General features: G+C 46.1%; 2 protein-coding genes across 6 annotated transcripts in view; one reads left to right on the plus strand and one right to left on the minus strand.

The window, feature by feature from the left end:
* Positions 1 to 12,299, minus strand: part of rpl12 (ribosomal protein L12) — a 44,607-nt gene extending 32,308 nt beyond the window's left edge. For 2 of the 3 annotated variants that reach the window (XM_078550410.1, XM_078550409.1), the window contains exons 1-6: positions 11,848 to 12,028; positions 7,288 to 7,361; positions 7,095 to 7,193; positions 2,897 to 2,978; positions 2,431 to 2,517; positions 1,544 to 1,656 (exon numbers count right to left, since the gene is read on the minus strand). In XM_078550410.1, coding sequence (XP_078406536.1) covers positions 1,544 to 1,656; positions 2,431 to 2,517; positions 2,897 to 2,978; positions 7,095 to 7,193; positions 7,288 to 7,361; positions 11,848 to 11,884 — 492 coding nt within the window. In that variant the 5' untranslated portion in view covers positions 11,885 to 12,028. Of the gene's footprint in view, positions 1 to 1,392; positions 1,452 to 1,543; positions 1,657 to 2,430; positions 2,518 to 2,896; positions 2,979 to 7,094; positions 7,194 to 7,287; positions 7,362 to 11,847 lie in introns of those variants that run through there. The other variant, XM_078550411.1, reaches the window with a different exon arrangement.
* Positions 12,300 to 12,406: 107 nt separating this feature from the next.
* lrsam1 (leucine rich repeat and sterile alpha motif containing 1) overlaps positions 12,407 to 24,489 on the plus strand; it is a 64,780-nt gene continuing 52,697 nt past the window's right edge. For 2 of the 3 annotated variants that reach the window (XM_078550404.1, XM_078550406.1), the window contains exons 1-6: positions 12,475 to 12,686; positions 14,959 to 15,015; positions 17,471 to 17,515; positions 18,770 to 18,847; positions 22,135 to 22,203; positions 23,516 to 23,600. In XM_078550404.1, the coding sequence (XP_078406530.1) occupies positions 12,615 to 12,686; positions 14,959 to 15,015; positions 17,471 to 17,515; positions 18,770 to 18,847; positions 22,135 to 22,203; positions 23,516 to 23,600 (406 nt within the window). In that variant the 5' untranslated portion in view covers positions 12,475 to 12,614. Of the gene's footprint in view, positions 12,687 to 14,958; positions 15,016 to 17,470; positions 17,516 to 18,769; positions 18,848 to 22,134; positions 22,204 to 23,515; positions 23,601 to 24,489 lie in introns of all 3 variants that reach the window. The other variant, XM_078550405.1, reaches the window with a different exon arrangement.

Raw genomic sequence — 24,489 nt, forward strand, 5'->3', positions numbered from 1 at the left:
TGTCTGGCTGCCATATTATCAGTCATCAATCCCACAAGTAGGATCTCTCAGTCTAATCCCTTTGTTAGCTGGACTGTCAATGAAAAGGTGTTGGGAAAAAACAGATCACGTTTCTATTCCCAAGGATGTGTTTGAAGAAATATACTGCAGATAGGCAGCATCTGTGGAGGGATGAAACATTTTCTCCATTTCCTGCCTGACCTATGTATTCAAACCTATGATTCTGGATAGCCTTGTGGGAAACTTGTGACTATCCATGGGGGATGAATGTCAACAATGCATCTTCAGTGTGGCTCAAAGCTATCTTCTATTGATGCCTTCAGTTTTGAGGTTCATGAATGGCTAACTGTTGCCATGAGATTCAGAGATCCAGCAGTGTGATGGATACTTCAGCATGCCTTTGCTTTGACCATGGTACCTTGCTGTCAGCAGATTGCAGATCCTGCAGTAGGGTTAGCTAAGGTCAACAGCTTTTGTAATTTGTCAGCCAAGAAACTTGACCACCAGGGGGTTATTGATAGCCAAGTCTGATAGATTGCCTCAAGTTGAATTTTAGTGCAGCATGAAGCCAGAGATATCCCTATCTAAAAGTTACACTAACTCAATCCTGAATTGCTATTCTGGTGACAAATGTATCATCCAATCAAATGGGGTCCTCAGTTCATGCATATGTCACAGTACAAAGTAGGAGAGAGTACTGTACTGAGTTGGCACCAACTCCAGTGTGCTCTCAGTAAAACCATAGAAATTAAACAGCCAGTGTTGTGCTGAGATCAATACTATGCTGCTTAACTAATAATGGGGCATATAGTGTAGACTATTCTGGTTGCTCAGAGGAGGCTATCAATGAGTTTGACTCCCACAATCACAGCACAAAACCCACAATTCACTAAATTGCATTAAACAAAAGGATGGCCAGTGCAGAATGGAAATATGCTTTTGCATTGGGGGTACTTGGAAGTTTGGGATCAAGTAGAGGAAGCTTTAGTGTGCAGTCAGTTGTACTGGATGCTGACAGGATTCCAAACTCCAGCACTTCACCCCTCAAGTACAAAAAAAAAATCGTACACGGGGAAGAAAGTAAAACCTGTCACTTGAAATTTATAAGCACGTTAAAATCATCCAAGCATCCCAAACCAGACAGAATTGTGTATAATAAAGCCATAAACCAACACAATTCATTAGGCTACAAACAAGATCTTATCCAGACATAGTGCAAGGCCCAGAAAAAGTGTTTGTACAAAGTGATCTAGCAATCTCCCTCCTACTGTGTGTGTGTGTAATTCTGGTTAGACGAACATTCAGGAATTGTCGAAAGTAGTGACTAAAATTGCTAACTTGGATTAGATATTAGCATTCACTATAGAAACCAAACATTAGTACACCAACATGTTCAATTTTTAAAAAATACTTTATTTGGAAATTAGTTTCATAGTATTTCCAATTCATTCCTGTTGGAAGGAAGAAACAAAATGTCAGTAACTTGGAAAACATGGGTCAAAAAAATCATTGGAGTACAAGACAATCCAAAAAACAAACTTACAGAAGGACACTCTATCTTGCCCTGGTTGATATCGTCAATCACACTGTGGGGGTGTTTCCCATCAATGTTGCAACCAATGGACTGAGCAGTTCCCAGGATTTCCTTCACGGTTCCTGTGGTTACAAACAAATAGTCTGCCTTTTACCTATTCCAACAATTTAGCATTGAATGCTGCATATACTCATGTCAAAGTCAACACTACTTTTTCAGCCCAAAAATTCCAAAACCAAAGCATAAAACTAATTCAATATTCAGTAAAATGTTACTGCCATATTTCCAACAGTTCCTACTTGTCAAGTCAAGGCTGAAAGAATGGTCAATTTTGATTTTGGGGGGCAGGGGGCACAGATCAGAAAAATGATGAACAGCAGACATGGAAATAGGATACAGGGAGCAACTTCCAGAGCAAACTTCACCTGGGTGTTGTGTCCTCATCATTGTCTCTGGTCCCCAGGAAGGCTAAGGACAAAGGCCTTGCCAATGGGCTCTTATGAATGCCAACTCAGTGTAATCCCCCTGCACCAAGCCATCAACATGACATTTTCCAACAGCATGGCCCTTCCGTTTCCCTGGCTCCCAAGCAGCATTGAAACCGCAGGCCCAGCTGACACTGCTGGTTCCTCTCCTGGGGTATTTGGCAAGAAGGCGGCTCCTTACTAAAAGTAAACAGCTGGTGAGGACATCTTTCCTCATTAACATAGCTCTAAAAAGAATTCACAAGGTAAATGTGCTGGGCGGGTGTGTTTGGAAAAAGCCCCTCAAAAACATTACCTGTGCAAAAGTTGACCCCTTCACATTTTAGCTAAAAAATTGAGGTCACAAAAATTCAATGCTCACACAAGTATATGGTAGATGACATCACTCATTGCACTGCAGTCAGTACCCACCTGTAAGTTCCCTGGCCAGAGAACGGTGCCTCATCTGTCGGGCAACATTAACCACCTCATCAAAGGTGATGCTGCCAGTGTGTTTAACTAGAAAAAAAGAAACAGAATCAACACCACAATTAATACACACACCCCTGCCCATTGACAACAGGCCAACTACATCACCAGCAGGTAAATTCAGTGGCCAGTAAGTGACAGACTATCCTCGTTTCTGATTTAAACTGCAGGGAACCACAACTTAAAATCAGTACATCCAGGAGGAAGAGGGGCAAGTTTAAAAATAGTCAAACATTAGCACTTTACTAACGTTTGACCTTAAAACTTGCCTGGCAAGGAGAAGAAAACAAGTGACCCTTTTACACAAAGAAACACTCACACTAAACTTTTAATCATAGACAATTAATGTTACACAGAAAGGGCAAACTGAAAAGCACTGGGCTTCCTTGTAGCTTGGATTGCTACTTACTGTTCTTTTGCTTTTTCCTGTCACGGGGTGGTTCCTTAAGGGCTTTGATGATGAGGGCAGAAGCTGATGGGACAACCTCAATCTATGAATTGAAATACAGTTGTCAGTGCAGGATACAGTGGTGAACACAAAACAAAACTGTAGGACTTCTACAAAAGAAGTCAGCAATACATTCTCAACTAAAGCACCTTAACCACTCTCACTGCAGTTTGTACAGCTACATCATCCATGTCCTGTGTCAATTGCATAGAAGTGTGTTCAGGAAGATATTTCGACCCCATAACAAAGGACTACAAACATACTCTGCCTGCAAAGAATACACAGGAAACCTTTCTCTACCCCCACCCAACCCATGCACACCAGTAACAGGTGTAACTAGAATAGATTCAGGTACAAAATCCCCATCACTACTCTCCAGCCATACATATGTCTAGATTACTCAACATCTAACAGTCACATCAGGATAATGAATCTCAACCACTTTTCACAAATATTCTGCAAGGTACTTCCCAACTACTTGCACAACAACCTGTCCCCAGCAACCTGCTGTGCACGTCACTTACAAGGTTATGTGACCACAGCCCCACTGACTGATGCAGTTACACACACACTGGCCTAGAGGACAATGGAAACAATAGCAAGGGCTCCTTTTTCCATCATAAACCAGCATTTCATGTTAAACAGGAATGCTCATGCAAGTCTTGTGAACATACTAGTGGGGATTTAATGTCATCCAAGGACAAATAGCTTGCATCCAGGAGTTCACAATGGACCAAATGCATAAGCAAGGCCCAGCTATATTTTGGCTCCAGTGGTCTATGCAGCCTTAGCAGGAAGCAAAAAGATAGCGGCTTGGGAAAAACAGCAGCCATGGCTTTATACAATTAGCAACTAGGCTGGATGAAAATCAGCAGAGACCTAAAGAGAGTCTTATACACCCTACTGAGATATGCTGGGTATTAACTGGAAAACACTGGACTAGTAGTTACAGAACAACTATAAACATACAAATTAGGAGTAGGCCACTTGGCCCCCTTAAGCCTGCTCCACAATTCAATATGACAATGGCTGACCTGAATGTAACCTCAACCCCACATTCCTGCCTACCCCCAATAACCTTTCATCCCCTTGTTAGTCAAGAAACTATCTAGCTCTGCCTTAAAAACATTCAAAAACTCTGCTTCCACCAGCTATTGAGGAAGAGAGCTCCAAACACTCAACCCTCAAAATATTTCTTCTGTCTTAAATGACCGACCCCTTATTTTTTAAACAGTAACCCCTAGTTCTAGATTCTCCCACAAGAGGAAACATCATCTCCACATCCACTCTGTCAACACCCTTAAGGATCATAAAGGTTTCAATGAAGTCACCTTTTCCAAATTCCAGTGGATACAAGCCAAACCTGTCCAACCTTATAAGACAACCCAACCATTCCTGGTATTAGTCTAGTAAGCCCTCTCTGAACTGCTAAAGCATTTACATCTTTCTTTAAATAAGGAAACCAGTACAGTACACAATATCCCATATGTGGTCTCAACAATGCTCTGTACAACTGAAGCATAACCTCCCTACTTATAATCAATTCCCCTCACAATAAATGATGACATTCCATTAGCTTTCCTAATTACCTGCTGTACCTGCATACTAACCTTGTGATTCATACACTAGGACAGCCAGACCCCTCTGAATCTCAGGGCTCTGCAATCTCTCACATTTAGATAATAAGCTTTTTTACACAGCACATGTGACTCCTTCAAAGAGCTCCAATAAATTGGTTAAACACGATTTCCCTTTTACAAAACCATGTTGACTTTGCCTGATTGCCTTGAATTTTTCCAAGTGCCCTGCTAAAACATCTTTAATAATAGCTTAACATTTTCCCATGACAGATGTTAGGTTAACTGGCCTATAGTTTCCTGCTTTCTGTCCCCCTCCCTTTTTGAATAAAGGAGTTATATCTGCTATTTTCCAAGCTATGGAACCTTCTCCCAGTCTAGGGAATTTTGAAAAATTAAAACCAATGCATCAACTATCTCACTAGCCACTTCTTTCAAGGACTTAAGGGTGAAGTCCATCCACAGCCCCAACAAATTGCTCAATACCACTTCCCCGGTGATTGTAATTTTCCAAGTTCCTCCCTCCCTCCATTCCATTTATTGATTTACAGCTATTTCTAGTATGTTACTTGTGTCCTCTATAGTGAAGAACGAAGCAAAGTACCTGTTTAATTCATCTGTCATCTCCCTACTTTGTTACCAATTCCCCAGACACACACACTATAGGACCAATGCCAACTTTGTTAACTTTTCTTATTTAAATATCTATAGAAACTCTTACAATCCATCTTTGTATTACTAGCTAGCTTTCTCTCATGCTAATTTTTCCCTCAATTTTTTTGTCATTCTTTGCTGTGACTTACATTCTTTCCAATCTTCTGACCTGCCACCCGTCTTTGCATAATTATATGCTTTTTCTTCAAGTTTGATACTGCCTTTAACGTTTTTAGTTAACCACGGATGGTGGGCCCCTCCCCATGGGATTTCTTTCTCACTGGGATGTATATATTGTTTATTCTGAAATATCCCTTTAAAGTTTGCCCCTCAACTTTTGACATATCCCTTAACTTCATTCGCCAGTTCACTTTAGCTAGCTCTGCTTTCATGCCCCTGTAATTGCTCTTAATTAAGTTTAAAATATTAGTCTTGGACGCGCTCATTTCTCCCTCAAAATGAATGTAAAATTCAATATTATAATTGCTGCTACCTAGGAATGCTTTCACTAGGAGGTTATCAATTAATCCACCTCGTTGCTCATTACCAGGTCTACTGTAGCCTGCTCTCTGGTTGGCTCCAGAACATACTGTTCTGAGAAACTATCCCGAAAACATTCTATGAACTCATCCACACTACCTTTGCCCACCTGATTCTTCCAGTCTATATATAATTAAAATCCCCATGATTATTGATGAACCTTTCTGGCAAGCTCCCATTATCTCTTTATACCCTGTCCTACTGTGTAGTTAGAGGGCCTGTACACCACTCCCACAAGTGCCTTCTTGCCTTTATCATTCCTCATGTCAACACAAACTGCTTCTACATCCTGGTTTCCTGAACTTAGGTCACCCCTCTCTAATGCGCCAATACCATCATTAAGTAACAGAGCAACCCCTCCACCTTTTCCTAACTTCCTGTCTTTTCTAAATGTCACATACCCTTCAATATTCAGATCCGAACTATGCCATCCCGTAGCCACGATTTGGCTATCAAATCGTACTTATTTATTGCATTTGAAACAAAACAGTGCAAATAGAAATGTGCGTTTAGATACAGAGCCTTTAGTTTTGTTCTTTTTTAGCATCTAGCCTTATCTGATTTACTCTTAGAATTGTACTCTGTCCCCTTCCTGTCAGTCTGTTTACCATTTCCCACGTTAATACCCGTCCCTCTTGCCTTGTCTCTCTCTGGTTTACTACATCTTCCCAAATTTGATCCATTGCCTCCATTATTCAGTTTAAAACCCTCTCCACTTCCCTAGTTAGGCGGCTTGCGAGGACACTAGCCTAGCACAGTTCAGGTGTAGACCATCCCAATGGTACAGGTCCCACTTTCCCCAATACTGGTGCCAGTGCCCCATAAACCAGAATCCACTTCTCCCACACCAGTCTTTGAGCCACGCATTAATTTCTGTAATCTTATTTGTCCTATTCCAACTTGCACATGGCTCAGGTAATAATCCAGAAATTATTACCTAAGGTTCTGCTTCTTAATTTGCTGCATAGCTCATCATACTGACTAGGCAGAGCCTCCTTCCTCATCCTGCCTATGTTGTTGATACCTACACAGACTACAACCACTGGATCCTTCCCCTCTCACTGCTAGTTCCGCTCCAGCCCCAAGCAGATGTCCCAAGCCCTGGCACCAGGTAAGCAACAAAGCTGCCTGGACACTCACTCTTTGCACAATCCTGCACTCCTGCCTCAGGGTCCCCTTACCTGCCTCACTCGCAGTCACACCCTCCTAACTGTCCTACTGTACATCTCTCAATACCTGGGATTCCCAGGTTGTGCTGTAATACTTTTCAGATATGCTATGAGAATACACAATAAATCAGAAACTCCGCCTTTCTACTATAACTGGAAAAGGTTAGTCAGGGCACAAGTAACATGCAACAACTCACGCTACCCATCCCACCACCTTACCTGCGCCTGTCTGTTCTGAATAGTCAGCTTGATCGTGATACGCAGGCCTTTCCAGTCACCTGTAGCCTTGGCAATGTCATCACCTACCTTCTTGGGAGACTAAACAAGGGGAAAAAGGAGGAAAAACTTGAAATGTAAAAGAGCTGCCAGCAGTCATCTGAGATCAATGTAAAGAAAGGGGGCAGACACTCACCAGACCTAGAGGGCCAATCTTGGGAGCCAGGGATGAGGTAGCACCAACTTCACCCCCAGTGCATCTGAGGTACACTGTGGAGACAAAAGACGGTCAAGCAGGCATGCTTTACAAACACCAAACTGCTCATTCATCTGAATTCCCCATGCTGGCAGACACTCTAATCCCCATTGTTGTATGACTTTGAGGGTTGGCATTTTACAAAACCAGCCTTTGTAGACAAAAGCTTTCTCTAATTAGGCACCCTTTAAACTCTGATATAAAAGCTCCAAATTAATCATTGTAAAAACTGGCTGCAAGGAACACTCCATGTTACCTTGCTCACCACACCATAGCCCCCCCAAAAAATCAAATACCCAACTCCCTCAGCACTCTGATATTGAATACTTTCACAGAGGAGTACGCTAGTGAGTAATAACCATCCCTTGATGGCTAAACAGCTTATTTTAACATTTGAGTGCAGATTCTACATCATGTCTAAGGGCACAAATGTGTTACAATCTGGGGGGAAAGTCCATTAATTACTAGCCCGATTTAAGGAACAAATCTAATTTTAATTAAGTTAGTCCAAAATTCGACATCCTACAACTGAAATACAGGTTACAAGAGGCCATTCAGTCCATCATGTTTGTGCCAGCTCTCTGCAAGAGTTATTCAAATAGTTCTACTCCAGTCTTTTCCCTGCAAAAAGATGGGAAAGGCAAAATAATTCTGAGCTGGCTGCAAGAAACCCAACACCAGAACTGAATGCTCTAACTGGCATGTATGAAGTTGAAGAAAATCACGACAATCCAATACTATAAGAACTAGAAACAGCTGTTTGGATCTGAACAAGCCCAAGTCAAACTCAACTGCAATTAAAAGAAATTCTCTTGGTTTTTAGGAACAGGGAGCTATTGATCACCCATCCCCAGCTGTCCTCAAATGGGGGCGATGGATCTTGTTGAACAATAGCAGTTCTCACATTGAAGGTGTGCTGAGGATGGTGTTGGATTAGTAGAGGGTTTCAGGATTTGACACAGTGATGAGTAAAAGAGTAGGCCATACCAACCCTTCAAGCCTGCTTTACCATTCAATAAAAAATTGCAGCCAATCATTTGACAACTCAGTTTCCTCATCCTGTTCTTGTATCACTTGATTTCTTCAAGAGTCCACAAATCTACTGACCTCCTCCTTGAATATACTCAGTGGCTATGCATCCACAGCACTCGGATAGAGAACACTAAAGATTCCTAAACAAAAACAGAATTACCTGGAAAAACTCAGCAGGTCTGGCAGCATCGGCGGAGAAGAAATCAGTTAACGTTTCGAGCCTTCATGGCCCTTCGGCAGAACTAAAGCATAGTTAAAAGAAGGGAGAAATATAAATTGGTTTAAGGTGGGGGGGTGGAGAGAGACACATTGAGGGTGTGGTGATTGTGGAGATGAGCAGATAATCAAAAGATGTCACAGACAAAAGGGTCAAAGAGGTGTCGAAGGTGGTGACATTTGTCTGAGAAAAGTGCTAATTAAGAATGGAAGACAGGATATTCAAAGTACAGCTCTAGTGGGGGTGGGGTGGAAAGACTAACAAGGTTTTAGTTTAGATTTAAAAATAATGGAAATAGGTGGGGAAAGAAGAATCTATATAAATTATTGAAAAAAGGCGGGGGGGGGGAAGAAACGGGGTGGGGATGGGGAGTTTAAGATCTAAAGTTGTTGAATTCAATATTCAGCCCGGAAGGCTGTAAAGTGCCTAGTCGGAAGATGAGGTGCTGTTCCTCCAGTTTGCGTTGGGCTTCACTGGAACAATGCAGCAAGCCAAGGACAGACATGTGGGCAAGAGAACAGGGTGGAGTGTTAAAATGGCAAGCGACAGGGAGGTTTGGGTCTTTCTTGCGGACAGACCGAAGGTGTTCCGCAAAACGGTCGCCCAGTTTGCGTTTGGTCTCTCCAATGTAGAGGAGACCGCATTGGGAGCAACGAATGCAGTAGACTAAGTTAGGGGAAATGCAAGTGAAATGCTGCTTCACTTGAAAGGAGTGTTTGGGCCCTTGGACGGTGGGGAGAGAGGAAGTGAAGGGGCAGGTGTTGCATCTTCTGCGTGGGCACGGGGAGGTGCCATAAGTGGGGGTTGAGGAGTAGGGGGTGATGGAGGAGTGGACCAGGGTGTCCCGGAGGGAACGATCCCTACGGAATGCCGTCAGGGGGGGTGAAGGGAAGATGTGTTTGGTGGTGGCATCATGCTGGAGTTGGCGGAAATGGCGGAGGATGATCCTTTGAATGCGGAGGCTGGTGGGGTGATAAGTGAGGACAAGGGGGACCCTATCATGTTTCTGGGAAGGAGGAGAAGGCGTGAGGGAGGATGCGCGGGATATGGGCCGGACACGGTTGAGGGCCCCGTCAACGACCGTGGATGGAAAACCTCGGTTAAGGAAGAAGGAGGACATGTCAGAGGAACTGTTTTTGAAGGTAGCGTCATCAGAACAGATGCGACGGAGGCGAAGGAACTGAGAGAATGGGATGGAGTCTTTACAAGAAGCGGGGTGTGAGGAGCTGTAGTCGAGGTAGCTGTGGGAGTCGGTAGGCTTGTAATGGATATCGGTGGACAGTCTATCATCAGAAATTGAGACAGAGAGGTCAAGGAAGGGAAGAGAAGTGTCAGAGATGGACCATGTGAAGATGATGGAGGGGTGGAGATTGGAAGCAAAATTAATAAATTTTTCCAGGTCCCGACGAGAGCATGAAGCAGCACCGAAGTAATCATCGATGTACCGGAGAAAGAGTTGTGGGAGGGGGCCGGAGTAGGACTGGAACAAGGAATGTTCCACATACCCCATAAAGAGACAGGCATAGCTGGGGCCCATGCGGGTACCCATAGCCACACCTCTCTACATTGGAGAGACCAAACGCAAACTGGGCGACCGTTTTGCGGAACACCTGCGGTCTGTCCGCAAGAAAGACCCAAACCTCCCTGTCGCTTGCCATTTTAACACTCCACCCTGTTCTCTTGCCCACATGTCTGTCCTTGGCTTGCTGCATTGTTCCAGTGAAGCCCAACGCAAACTGGAGGAACAGCACCTCATCTTCCGACTAGGCACTTTACAGCCTTCCGGGCTGAATATTGAATTCAACAACTTTAGATCTTAAACTCCCCCTCCCCCCATCCCCACCCCGTTTCTTCCCCCCCCCCCCACCACCCCCCGCTTTATTTATTTATTTTTTTCAATAATTTATATAGATTCTTCTTTCCCCACCTATTTCCATTATTTTTAAATCTAAACTAAAACCTTGTTAGTCTTTCCACCCCACCCCCACTAGAGCTGTACTTTGAATATCCTGTCTTCCATTCTTAATTAGCACTTTTCTCAGACAAATGTCACCACCTTCGACACCTCTTTGACCCTTTTGTCTGTGACATCTTTTGATTATCTGCTCATCTCCACAATCACCACACCCTCAATGTGTCTCTCTCCCCCCCACCCCCCACCTTAAACCAATTTATATTTCTCCCTTCTTTTAACTATGCTTCAGTTCTGCCGAAGGGCCATGAAGGCTCGAAACGTTAACTGATTTCTTCTCCGCCGATGCTGCCAGACCTGCTGAGTTTTTCCAGGTAATTCTGTTTTTGTTTTGGATTTCCAGCATCCGCAGTAGCTTTTTGTTTTTAACTAAAGATTCCTAATCTCCCCAAGTGAAGAAATTTTCACTTCAGTTTAATGTCATGTCCAAGACAGGATTTTATGCAGCTTAAATGGGCTATTGGCAATGGTGTTCACATAACATTGCTCTTTACATAACATTGTTGTTTGGGCTCCAGTACTTGCTGCATGCCTCCATTTAAAAATGCAAGAACTCAAAAACTAAACACTGAAGTTTTTTTGATAACCACCCTGTAGTAATGGGCATACTACACAGGAGATGGTTCCCAAAACACCACAGAAAGATTTACCCACCTACAATGAATAACTTTGAAATGAAGTCAAAGTCAATGTAGCAAACAGCAGGACGCCAACTGCGAAGTTGCATACAATATAATAAAAGGGAAGCAGGACAGTGGAGCAGCATGGCAATAGATTTGGGTCCTCGGGGGCGGGGGGGGGCGGTGGCGCAGTTTAAACCCTGTCAATGTAATATAAAAAATACCGGGGATGCTGGAAATCTGAAGTAAAAACAGAAAGAAGTCAGACGGACTGGAAACGTTAACTGTGTTTCTCTCTCCACAGATGCTGCCGAACCTGCTGAGTGTTTCCAGCATTTTCTGTTTTTTGATTTATATTAAAACCTGTCAAATTGTTGGAAGCGCCGGCGGGATATTAAAGCCGGTGGGGGTACAGCTCAAGCTGCTGCCACTCCAGGAACAGCGAAACAAACTTACCCGGGCTGAGCGAGGCAGGGACTGGGGTGAGCCCACGGCGGAGATCGCCCGCAGCCTGTGGCCTAGAATCCGCGGAAACACCCAACACACGTGCCCGGGCCTAAGCTCAGGCCTCAGGCTTTCCACCGCCCCCACAACAACCCGAGGCCCGGCTGCCAGATTTCTCTCCCCCCCCCCCCCCCCCTCAACCCCCACGTACACACCGATTTTAATTTCGTTGGGATCGAATTTAGGAGGCATCCTGGCGGTGTTTACTGCACCGGCGCGCGGTTTCGGTGTCGGATGAACCCGGATTCGGGACGACCGAATAACAGTTGCACCGTCCCCGACTGGCGCAGTAAGAGGGAACACCGCCCTCTGTTGCCGCCTTATATACTCAACCCAGCTCTCGCGAGATCTCCGAGCGGCCCTGCCGCGCCGCCATATTGTGTGAGGCAAAAAAAAATCATAGCCTAACCATCCGAACGAATCAAAATAAGCCGAGGGGCAAGTTTATCAGAAAGTTTCAAAAAAAAAATGTGCAATACTTCATAAATATTTACAACAGAAACACAATGGTTCTTATTCTCCTGTCTCTAAGCTGTCATCGAGTGACGGGAGTTTGGAGGTAAAGAAAGAGATGGGCACTTCTTGCATTCTCTCATTACTTAATGGCGTTGGGAGTTTGGGAGGTCAATATTTGTGACACTTCTTGTTCTTCGCTTGGTACTTGTTGGTGAAATTGGCGCCTCTTGCTTTGCTGTGGCTGCTTGTTAGCGCTGGAGGAGTGACGGGAGGCGGAACTCCATCGGATCTCAGTCGCTGCTCGGGGCGAACGGGAGCCGGGGCGAACGGGAGCTGAGGCAGTGCCGCAGCCGCCGGACGGATCGGCGCAGAGGGAGGGCGCTGAAGGTCTCTCTATCTGCACCCCCAGCTCTCAGCTGCTGCCCGGGACCGCTCCCCGCGGGGTCTCGCGGAGTCTCGGCCCGAAATGATGTTGTTCTCTCGGAAGAAGAAGCAGACTGAAGAGGCGCGGAAACGGCTGGAATATCAGATATGCCTGGTGAGGGATCTGGGGGATGAGGAAGAGGGAAAAGAGAGGGAGGCGGGGGGAAGGGAAGAAGAGAGAGGGGCCGGGGTGAGGGTGGGAGGAGGGAAGAAGAGAAAGGGGCGGGGGTGAGGAGGGGTGGAGGGAGGGGGAGCGGCCGGAGTGAGGGGGGGGAAGAGAGGGACCAGGGTGGGGTGGGGTGGGGATGGAAGAGAGGGGATGGGGTGGGGGGTGGAAGAGAGGGGATGGGGTGGGGGGTGGAAGAGAGGGGATGGGGTGGGGGGTGGAAGAGAGGGGCCGGGGTGGGGGGTGGAAGAGAGGGGCCGGGGTGGGGGGTGGAAGAGAGGGGCCGGGGTGGGGGGTGGAAGAGAGGGGCCGGGGTGGGGGGTGGAAGAGAGGGGCCGGGGTGGGGGGTGGAAGAGAGGGGCCGGGGTGGGGGGTGGAAGAGAGGGGCCGGGGTGGGGGGTGGAAGAGAGGGGCCGGGGTGGGGGGTGGAAGAGAGGGGCCGGGGTGGGGGGTGGAAGAGAGGGGCCGGGGTGGGGGGTGGAAGAGAGGGGCCGGGGTGGGGGGTGGAAGAGAGGGGCCGGGGTGGGGGGTTAGGAGAGAAGGCGGCTGGGGAGAGTGGGGGCGGTAAGGGGGAGCTGGTGTGGGGGTAAGAGAGGTGGCGAGAGGGGGGAGAGGTGAGGGGGGTGGGGGAGGAGTGAGAGGGGGCCGGGGTGCGGGCAGGGGGGTGTTTGGTGGGAGAGGCCACTAGGCTGGGTGGGGCCAGCTAAGCGGCTCTGACTCTTCTCCCATAATCAGCTCTCATTTGTCAACAATTAACGTCCCAATGATTTAAATCCCTGCTGACTCTTTGATCTAATGGGAGTTTATATTTTTCCCCATAAAAATGCTTCATCTCCTAAGACTAATGATAGCAGTTGATGGGCAATTTTTCCCTCATCATTGAAGAGCCTCTGCCCTGTTTAAAACAGGTTTATCTGTGAAAGGAGATGGAGTGAATGTTGACAGCCATTTGATCACAGGGGTGAGGGCTACTGAGTGCAACCCGGCTCCCCCATCCCTGAAGCCCTAACCTACTCCACACCTTTACAAACCAGGGTGGATACTTGATGCACAAATGGAAAATTAAAAACTCTCCAGTGTGCTCAGAACAGACCAAGGAACATATAGCTGAAAGCAAAATACTGCGGATGCTGGAAATCTGTAACAAAAACAAAAATACCTGGAAAAACTCAGCAGGTCTCACAGTATCTGTGGAGAGGGATACAGTTGACGTTTCGAGTCCGTATGATCCTTCATCAGAACATATAGCGACTGATTCACAAATATGGAGGAAGCATCGCTGTCAGGATCGGTGCAACCTCTAGGCAATTAAGCGGTCCGCTAGAGTGGCAAAATTTGGGGGGCGGGAATGGTGGGAAAAACCTGAATGAACTATTCATGAACCTACGTATGCATCTGTATAAATAAACCAACAGGCTTCAGCATTGGGAATGAAAGCTCTAGATATTGGTACGCACCCAAATGTACTGACATACATATATACTTCCATTGAGGTCTTTCCAAAATTTTACATTATATGCCTCACTCAGTGAGCAGACAACTGTGGGGATGGAGGTATTTGGAGTTTTCAGTCTGTAACTGGTATGAATCTCAATCACAGCTGCAACAATGCTGTGGTGTTGTGTATTCTGTATTTATATACACCAGCCTGCCAAAGCAATAGTGGCTGCTGTGGGTTACAACAGTCTTGGCAGCACAGAAATAGGCTATTCAGCCCAGCAACTCTATACTGATGTTTCTGCCCCATACAATCCTCTTTCTGCCCTACTCCATCTCACCCTATTGTCGTACCTGGGGTTTCTTTCTCCCTCATGAACTTGTATCACTTCCCCTTAAATGCATCAACTCGGTTAGTCACTAAAAGCATGTTTATTATCATCCTCTCTCCCTCTCTCTACCGCCACCTCCCCGCACCCCTCTCCCTTACTTTAATTAAAGCATCAACCCTCCTACAATAAACAGGTGGCTTCTTCATTCAGGCAGTGGAGAAAGGAATGCCCTGCCAGCTTATTACTTTATCATGACAATTTCCTCCCAACAGAGGGTATTGTTAACTAAAGGTATGTGAAAGTTGTATTGCAGCTACAGCTGATGAGAGTACAAGGGGATGGGGAAATCTTGCTCTCCAGCTCCATATCTCTGTATGTTTGACAGTATACCTGCTAGTTGTTTAACTTTTGACTAGGTTCAAAATATAAAACTCTCTTTCCCTTTTGTGCAGGCCCGAGAAGCAGGTGCAGATGATATCCTGGACATATCGAAGTGTGAGCTGTCTGAGGTAAGTGCAGTCAGGGAGGCACTTGCTCCTGATGATCGCCTGTTCCAGTAGTCAGAGAGGCAGCTTGTTCTGCTGTTGAGTATGAGTTAAGGAGGTGCAGGTACACTGGGTCAGCAAAATTCTTTAGAGAAAGTACTTGCATTTGTACAGCATCTTTCATGACCAATGTTTTAAAGCACTAGAATGAAGTGAGATTTTAGTTACAAGGTTAGGTTGGAGAAACTAGGATTGTTCTCTTTGGAGTAAAGGAGATTGAGGGGAGATCTGATAGAGGTGTACAAGATTATGACAGGCTTGGATGAGGTAGACAAGGAAAAACTGTTCCCATTGGCTGATGGTACAAGAACTGGTGGGCACAGATTTAACATTTTGGGCAAGAGATGCGGAGGAAATGTGAAGAAAAACTGTCTTTTACACGGAGAGTGGTGATGACCTGGAATCCACTGCCCATGAGGGTAGTAGAAGCAGAGACAGCAAATGATTTCAGAAGGAAATTGGATGAACACTTGAAGGAAGAGCAGGGAAGTGAGTTTGACTGCATTGCTCAAGAGCTAGCATAGACTCAATGGGCCGAATAGCCGCCTCCTGTGTTATTAATCACTCTGTGCCACTTTCTGGCAAATTATTGCCACAGTTCAGAGAAATACAGCAGTCGATTTTTCACTTGGCAAGGACCCACACAAACAGCAATGAGATAATGACTATATAACCTGTTATGATGGGATAAATATTGACCAAGACACCTAGGAGACCATCTCTGCTCTTCTTTGAAAGAGTCCCCTGAGATCTTTTACATCCACCTGAGAGGACAGACAGTGCCTTGGCTTAATATCTCATCTAATGGACAGCACTTCCTAACAGTGCAGCTGTACTCCATTAGGAGTGTCAGCCTGTGCTCATGTCTCTGGAGTGGGACGTGAACTGACTCTGAGGTGAGATGCTTCTACAGAGCTACACTGACACCTGAACCACCCTGTGGGAGTGGCCTTTGTCAGAGCACGCTCGTAGGTGGTAGCCTAAAAATGATAATGAGTGGGGCTAACAGTGTATCTGACACTGACTCAGCAGAGGCTGCTGGAATCGAAGGCTCCTTCCCACTCACCTTATTCCTCCCCTCCTGATATCTGCCCCATGTTGGAATTCAGTTCAAAGGTCGAGCATTGGTGCAGCTTCCCCTCTTTGGGCTGGAAGGAGAAAAAGAAAAAGTCTGTCCACCTCCCTGATCGTGTCTTCTGTCATTTCTCTTGCTGCCACTAACCTGCGCTATGTGTCATAAGAGACCTTCCCTTGTCTGGGTATAAACAGGGTTTTGTTGCATTGTTCAGCTGTTGGTGGAAACCAGTCAAGCCTGATCCTACCCATAGATAAAAACAAAAAACTACTGCGGATGCTGGAAATCCAAAACAAAAACAGAATTACTTGGAAAAACTCAGCAGGTCTGGCAGCATCGGCGGAGAAGAAAAGAGTTGACGTTTCGGGTCCACACGACCCTTCAACAGAACTGAAGTATAGTTAGGAGAGGGGTGAAATATAAGCTGCTTTAAGGTGGGGGGCGGGGGGAGAGAAGTTGAGGGTGGGGTGGTTGTAGGGACAAGCAAGCAGTGATAGGAGCAGATAATCAAAAGATGTCACAGACAAAAGGATCAAAGAGGTGTTGAAGGTGGTGATATTATCTGAGAAAAGTGCTAATTAAGAATGGATGGCAGGACACTCAAGGTACAGCTCTAGTGGGGGTGGGGTGGAAAGATTGACAAGGTATTAGTTGTAGATTCTGTTTTTGTTTTGGATTTCCAGCATCCGCAGTAGTTTTTTGTTTTTATCTCTGTGAATAAAATCTACAACTAATATCTTGTCAATCTTTCCACCCCACCCCCACTAGAGCTGTACCTTGAATGTCCTGCCATCCATTCTTAATTAGCACTTTTCTCAAATAATATCACCACCTTCAACACCTCTTTGATCCTTTTGTCTGTGACATCTTTTGATTATCTGCTCCTATCACAGCTTGCTTGTCCCTACAACCACCCCACCCTCAACTTCTCTCCCCCCGCCCCCCACCTTAAACCAGCTTATATTTCACCCCTCTCCTAACTATACTTCAGTTCTGTTGAAGGTTCATGTGGACCTGAAACGTCAACTCTTTTCTTCTCCACTGATGCTGCCAGACCTGCTGAGTTTTTCCAGGTAATTCTGATCCTACCCATGTCTTTTAGCTGGATCTGCCAGCTAGCAAACAGGACGCAAACTGTGACAGGTTTCTTCCCCAGAGCAGTGTCCTCACCACCATTTGTGATCATATTAGGAGCTTGGACTCTGAGTGGACCTGGGTACAGGCCAGGATTCTAAGATTACAGGGTGCAAGTGCTGGGAGATAATCTGTGAGTAATGGAATCTTTAAAGTAATTTGGACAGGATTCTGCTCCTGTATTGTTCATTTTCAATCTTGTGCCACCAGATTCCAGTCAGTGTCTTTTCCATGTGTAGAGTCTTACAGAAGAAGGTAAGAACTTTGTGTGCCCGCCCGGACCCTCTCTGTGCTCATCTGCGCCCACCCGCCCGGACCCTCTCTGTGCTCATGTGTGCCCACATACCAGGACCCTCTCTGCTCATCTGCGCCCACCCGCCCGGACCCTTCCCTGTGCTCATGTGCATTCACCTGCCCGGACCCTCTCTGTGCTAATGTGTGCCCACCCGCCCGGACCCTCTCTGTGCTCATCTGCGCCCACCCGCCCGGACCCTTCCCTGTGCTCATGTGCATTCACCTGCCCGGACCCTCTCTGTGCTCATATGTGCCCACCCGCCCGGACCCTCTCTGTGCTCATCTGCGCCCACCCGCCCTGTGCTCATGTGCGCTCACCTGCCTGGACCCTCCCTGTGCACATGTGCGCCCACCCAGGCCCTCTCTGTGCTCATGTGCACTCACCCGCCCGGACCCTCCCTGTGCACGCCCGCCTGGCCTCCCCCGCTGGTCCACTCTGAGCTGGTGGATGTTGGCACCACATTCAGCAACAAGTATTTACTTAGTCTATTTAACATCATCCAGCTGGCAGGGACTGCACTCACCAAGTTTCTTTCTTATTTATCCAATCAGATCCAGGGAATCACCATCAATGACTTCTCTTCCCACTCCCACACCATTGCCTCTGGCATTCCCCAAGGATCTATCCTTGGCCTCTTCCTATTTCTCATCTACCTGCCGCCCCTCGGTGACATCGTCCAAAGGCACAGTATTAGTTTTCACATGTATACTGATGACACCCAGCTCTACCTCACAATTACCTCTCTTAACTCCTCCACTGTTGATAATTTATCAGACTGATTGCCTGATATTCAATGCTGGATGTGCAGAAATTTCCTCCAATTAAATATTGGGAAGACTGAAGCCATTGTCTTTGGCCCTTGCTTCAAACTCTGTTCTCTAGCTACTGACTACATCTCTCTCCCTAGCAATCATTTGAGTCTGAAACAGACCTTCATGATGTGCTTCAACCCCCAGCAGTGTGAAACTTCCATTTCTCACATCAATGCCTCCAAGTCTATTGGTCACTTATTGGCAGTTTTAGTGCTGTGGGTCACAGGCGTTGTCTCTCTCTCAGCGGAGCATGCATTCCCTGTGTGTGAACTGCTAATGTTTCACTGTCTTTGATTCTGTTTCACCTCCTCAGGACATTTATGTATTGTGCATTGTCAGCTGTGTGACTGGTGCAAGGCTACACTGTGAAAGAGCTCTGTCAATCTACTTTTTGTTTTCCAGGTTTTAATCATTCACACCAATCACTTGTCAACAATGTTGCCAAAGTCATGTAACATCCAGGATCTGTCGATGCTGAAGGTAAGTGCAGGGCTTAGCATCTGACTGCTTCTGGTTTATATTACACCTAATGTACTTGTGGAGTGCTGCAGATCCCTGGAGATGTGTGTCTGGAATACTGTCTGATTCTCAGTTCAGTTGGGTATGTGCGTACACTGCTTCTTCTCTGCCTCTACACATGTTTTCTCCCTCCTCTCTACAGTATGCTTCCTTCTTTCATCTGCCTTGCCTGCACACTCTTTTGCTTCCTTCCCTCTCTCACTCTCCTGCTCTTTCCCTATGTAAAATGCTTCCCCCCTACCTCCCTCCATGCTCTCTTCTCCTCATTTTGTTTATTCTTTCATGGCATGTGGGCGTCGCTGGCTAGGCCAGCATTTGTTATCCATTCCTAATTGCCCCTGAGAAGGTGGCGGTGAGCCACATCACCACCTTCTCGGACCCTGCAAACCGCTGTGGTGGTGCTGGTAGACACACAGTGCTGTTAGGAAGGGAATTCCAGGATTTTGATCCCACTTCAGTGAAAGAACAGTGATATAATTCCAAGTCAAGATAGTCTGTGGCTTGGAAGGCAACTTGTAGGTGGTGGTGTTCCCATGTGTCTGCTGTCCTCGTCCTTCTAGGTGGTAGAGATCTCAGGTTTGGAAGGTGCTTTCGAAGGAGCTTTGATAAGTTGTTGTAGTGCATCTTGTATATAGTACACACTGTGGTCAGTGATGGAGGGAGTGAATGTTTAAGGTGGTGGATGGGGTGCCAATCAAGTGGGCTGCTTTGTCCTGGTTGGTGTCAAGCTTCTTACCTGGATCAGTGCAGCTCCAATACTCAATTTGAGAGTATTCCATCACACTCCTGACTTGTGCCATCTTGTGTAGATGATGAACAGGGTTTAAGGAGTCAAGAGATGAGTTACTTGCCTCAGAATTCACAGCCTCTGACCTGCTCTTGTAACCACATTATTTATATGGCTAGTCCAGTTCAGTTTCTGGTCAATGATAACCACCAGGTTGGTGATGGTGATGCCATTGAACATCAAGGCGAGATGATTCGATTCTCTCTTGTTGGTGATAGTCATTACCTGGCACTTGTGTGGCACAAATGTTGCTTGTTTCTTATCAGTCCAAGCCTGAATGTTGTCCAGTCTTGCTGCACATAGGCACAATCTGCTTTAGTATCTGAGGAGTTGAAAATGACATAAAACGTTGTGCAATTGTCTAAGCTATTCAGAAGGCAACTGGAATGTTCCTCTTTATTGAAAGAGGAGTGAAGTGTGGAAGTAGGGAAATCTTGCTACAAATGTATAGGGCATTGGTGAGACCACACCTGTGTACCGTTCTGTGTACAGTTTTAGTCTCCTTACTTCAGGAGGGATATACTTGCATTGGAAGCCATTCAGAGAAGGTTCACTAATCTGATTCCCGGGGATGAAGGGGTATGTAATGAGGAAAGATTGATCAGGTTGGAGTTTATATATTGGAGTTTAAATATATATATTTATGTACTCCTGTATTGGAGTTTAGAAGAATGAGAGGTGATCTTATTGAAATATATAAGATTCCAAGGGTTTGACAGAGCAGATGTTGAGAGGATGTTTCCTCTTGTGGGGGAATCTAGAACTAGGGGTCCACAGTTTAAAAATAATGGGTCTCCCATTTAAGATGGAGATGAGTAGGAATTTATTTTCCCAGAGGTTCATTAGTCTTTAGACTAATTCACTTCCACAGAGAGCAGTGCAGGCTTGAATATATTCAAGGCTGTGTTAGATAGACTTTGATTGACAAGGGAGTCTATGGTTATGGGGAGTAGGCAGGAAAGTGGAGTTAAAGCCACAGTCAGATCAGCCATGATCTTATTGAATGGTGGAGCAGGCTTGATGGGCTGAATGGCCTACAGTTCCTTTCTCTTATGATCCTAGCAATAGTCAGCGAACATCCCCACTTCTGACTTTATGGTGGAGTGAAGGTCACTGATGAAGCACTTGAAGATGGTTGAGCGTAGGACAAAAACCCTGAGGGACTCCTGCATTGATGTCTTGTGACTGAGCTGAATGGCCTCCAACAACCAAAACTATCTTCCTTTGTGCTCGGTATGACTCCAACCAGTGGAGAGTTTTCCTCTCGTTTTCCATTGACTTCAGTTTTGCTAGGGCTCCTTGATGCCACACTCGATCAAATGTTGCCTTGATGTCGAGGATAGTCACTCTCACCTGCCCCGTTTAGTTCAGCTCTTTGGTCCTTGTTTGGACCAATGCTTTAATGATGTCAGGAGCTGAGTGGCCCTGGCAGAACCCAAACTAAAGTTCAGTGAGCAGGTTATTGCCTTGTAAGTGCCGCTTGATGACATTGTCGACGGCACCTCCCATCACTTTACTGATGATCAAGAGGAGACTGATGGGGCAGATTTGTCCTACTTTTTGTGGACAGGACACACCTGAGCAACTTTCCACATTGTCAGGTAGATGTGAGAGTTGTAGCTCATCACTCGCTATGTGGCATATGTTGACTGTCATTACTGTGCAGAACGTCTGCATGCTGCTTCAATTTCACTGTAAAACTACACATTGTGAAATATTGAATCTGCATAAGGGTCAGATCTTTCGATAGAACCAGCAGCCACGTCCAAACTTTCGCCGCTGTTGTGCGTCAGGACCCAGAGGAAGTCCAGATGCGGATACGTGTGCAGTACTTACACATGAACTTTAAACTTCCGTTAGGGAGAGTTGCGCTGCCCAGACCCCTCCATGATGCTTCCAGCACAGACGTTGTCATTGTAGACTTGGACTAGATGCCCTGAGGTTGCCCAGAAATTTACGCCATTTTGCCTAGAACTATTAAACAAGCGTAGGACCATGGTCGGGAGTGATTTTTCAGCGGCTGCTGTATGAGGAAGACCTTTTTCTTATACAAATTGTTTTTAATAGTAAACTTGCTGAACAATACCCACACCCCCAACACCCACCGTCCAACATCCACCCTGACGCCACCCCCCCAACACTCATCCACCCTCACCACCTGGACACCCGGTCACCCTCGACCCCACCCAGACATTCCCCCTCCAACGCCCACCCCCACATCTTTGGGAAACTTCACTTGGAAATATATCGCTATTTGTTCATTTTCATTTTTTTACGGTTTCTTAAAGGTTGTCATTCTTTAACCAGTTTTAACATGTGGAGCTACTCGCAGAGTACCAAGGGAATGAGGGAGGGTGGGGTTAATATTTGATCTACTATAGGACTATGGGTGGCTGTGTTGTGTTCAGTACTAAGGTTGTTTGAATGGTGGAGATTGTAACTGTCTGTTTCTTGCTCCTAGATTCTGGATCTCCATGACAACCATCTCACCTCGCTCCCTGAGGACATGGGTCAGCTCGTATCCCTGCAGGTAAGAGTTCTGCCAGGAGTGAAAGCCTTTTGAGTTGGTGGAAACCATTATCCAAATGTTCCTCACAATATGTTGAGGGGGTTGCTTTAATGGTCTCAGCCACCCATACAAATCTAACAGCTTCCTCCTGCATTTGGCAGGCTGGATATCTTGCATTTTATAATTGCCATGTCTGTAGTCAATGCTGTTTTCACTCACCTGCTCAGCTTGGCTCCCAGTTTTGTTCCTTCATCCTCTTCTTTAAATGCCTCTGTTGGATTCCCCAGCCAAACCTGATGAAGTCCCTCCATTGGAGGGGAATCAGTGGAGACTATATTGTTCCACAGACCCTGCCGAATGAGACTGAATGCTAGTTGTTACAGACCCTGGGCCAGAAAGCAGATAACCTTTGTTTGGCTCCCAGGTAGTTTGGTGAGGCTTGGCATCAGCAACTTACATTCATATATCCTCCTTAACATAGGAAAACACTCCCAGGAGTCTCACAGGAGCGTAATCAAAGAAAAACCAAGTCAAGACGCCGTTAGGAGGGGTGACTTTGGAATGCTTTCCTATTTAAAAGGCACAAAATAAAATCATAGAGAGGTGGGTCCTAAAGAAGGAGCAAGATAGACACCCGGAGAGGTGTAGAAAGATAATTCCAGAGCTTAGAGCCCAGGCAGCTGAAGTTGTGGTTGTCACAGCCTCCCTCTTTCTTTTTATTTGTTTCCCCAATTTAACCGAGGTACACATTTTCCTCTGATTATCTGGAAGGTGTTGACTTGAGTTACTGTGGTTACTCAAAAGTTTTTGGTGCCTCTGTCAAGTGGTCATTCTTGATGTCAGAGCCCAGGCAGTGAGTGGTGGCAACTATTTGACTCTCAAGGAATCACTGCCAGCCCAAGTCCTGTCTTTTCATGACTTGTCCACTTTCTGACATAAGTCACTGGATAACAACTGGGGAGGTGACTATCTTTCAACTCAGTCTGATCAGGCAGATGAGGCTGAAAGTTGGTGCCTTCAACCATGCAGCACTGCCTCAGTGCTGCAGTGTAAGTGTTGGCCTGAATTGGGGGCCACATCTTGGTGATTTAGGATCAGTATTGAGAAGGGAATTGCCCTGTCGTGATCTGGAACACCATAAAGGCTTTCAATTGATAATCAAACGGTCACTGCTCCTGTTCCCCGTAACCACCACCACCACCACGCCCGCTTTGCAATCCACCGCTCAAGTGATATTATTTGCCCAGTTCCCTTATCTGTGGATATGTTGTTTATCTTCATGTCCTGCTGTGCCTTCCCTCCCTCTGATTTTTTTTTTTTTGTAATATTTCAGGTGCTCAACGTGGAACAAAACCATTTGAAATTTCTCCCCAACTCTCTCTCAACCTTGGCCCAGCTTCAGACACTGAATCTAAAAGGTAACAGACCCTGTGTTTAATGTGTGTTCTCTCGGAAGGCTGGTCAACTCAAAGCTGTGAGCTGCCTCCACTCCTGATTGAGATGTCTGAAGTTAAAATCCCAATCACTGTGTGAGATTGTGCTTTGGTCTCCAGTAGGGACTTTGTCTCTCTGTCCCTTCCTCTCTCAGTCGAAGCAGCAATTAGCTTTGGGGTGGAGTAGGGAAGAGGCTGTGGATTAATCTTGCAAAGCTCCCTGCAGGTAGCAGCATTTGAGGCAGCCTGTCTGTGTCCAGCTTGTGCTCCGCTTGCTCTGCTCTTCCTGTTGAGGCAATTTGTGTGACCATGTGATGGTGGAAACAGACATGCGGTGTAATCCTTACAGCCATATAAGCCATGAACCTTTTTTTTTCTGATTAGACAGCCCCTCTTCGGCTGGGAGACAGGTTGTGTGTGAGCAGCTTTAGTACATGGCCTGCTAGTTGCCATAACAGACAGCTCCAGGGAGGGGAGGGGAAGAGACTGTACCAAGAATTGTGTCTTTGGTTGCCAATTTTGTCTTTTGAGTTTGGGGTACTTCAATGATATTTCCACTGAATGCCCCCAACTCAACGCCACGAGGTCTGAGTGATGAATGCCAGTTCCCCCAGCCAAACAACTCTACATAGCAAGCACAATGAGAGTTGAGATCACCTGGCCACACCTGCTTCTACATTGGGTCTATTTGCTATCACCATAAGTTTCTATTGCTGCATTGCCACGGGGATGGAGTTCTACAGAATTGAGCTGGTAAAGGTTCCACAGAGAGCACTGATCTTGTGTCAGTGACCCAACAACAACTGAGATCTTCAGGAACTGTCGTGTGGCTTCAGAGGCAATAGTTGGATTTGAAGGTGGCCCAGGTGCTGGG

This window comes from Cetorhinus maximus, chromosome 10 (genome assembly GCF_964194155.1).
Source record: "Cetorhinus maximus chromosome 10, sCetMax3.hap1.1, whole genome shotgun sequence".
NCBI lineage: Eukaryota > Metazoa > Chordata > Chondrichthyes > Lamniformes > Cetorhinidae > Cetorhinus > Cetorhinus maximus.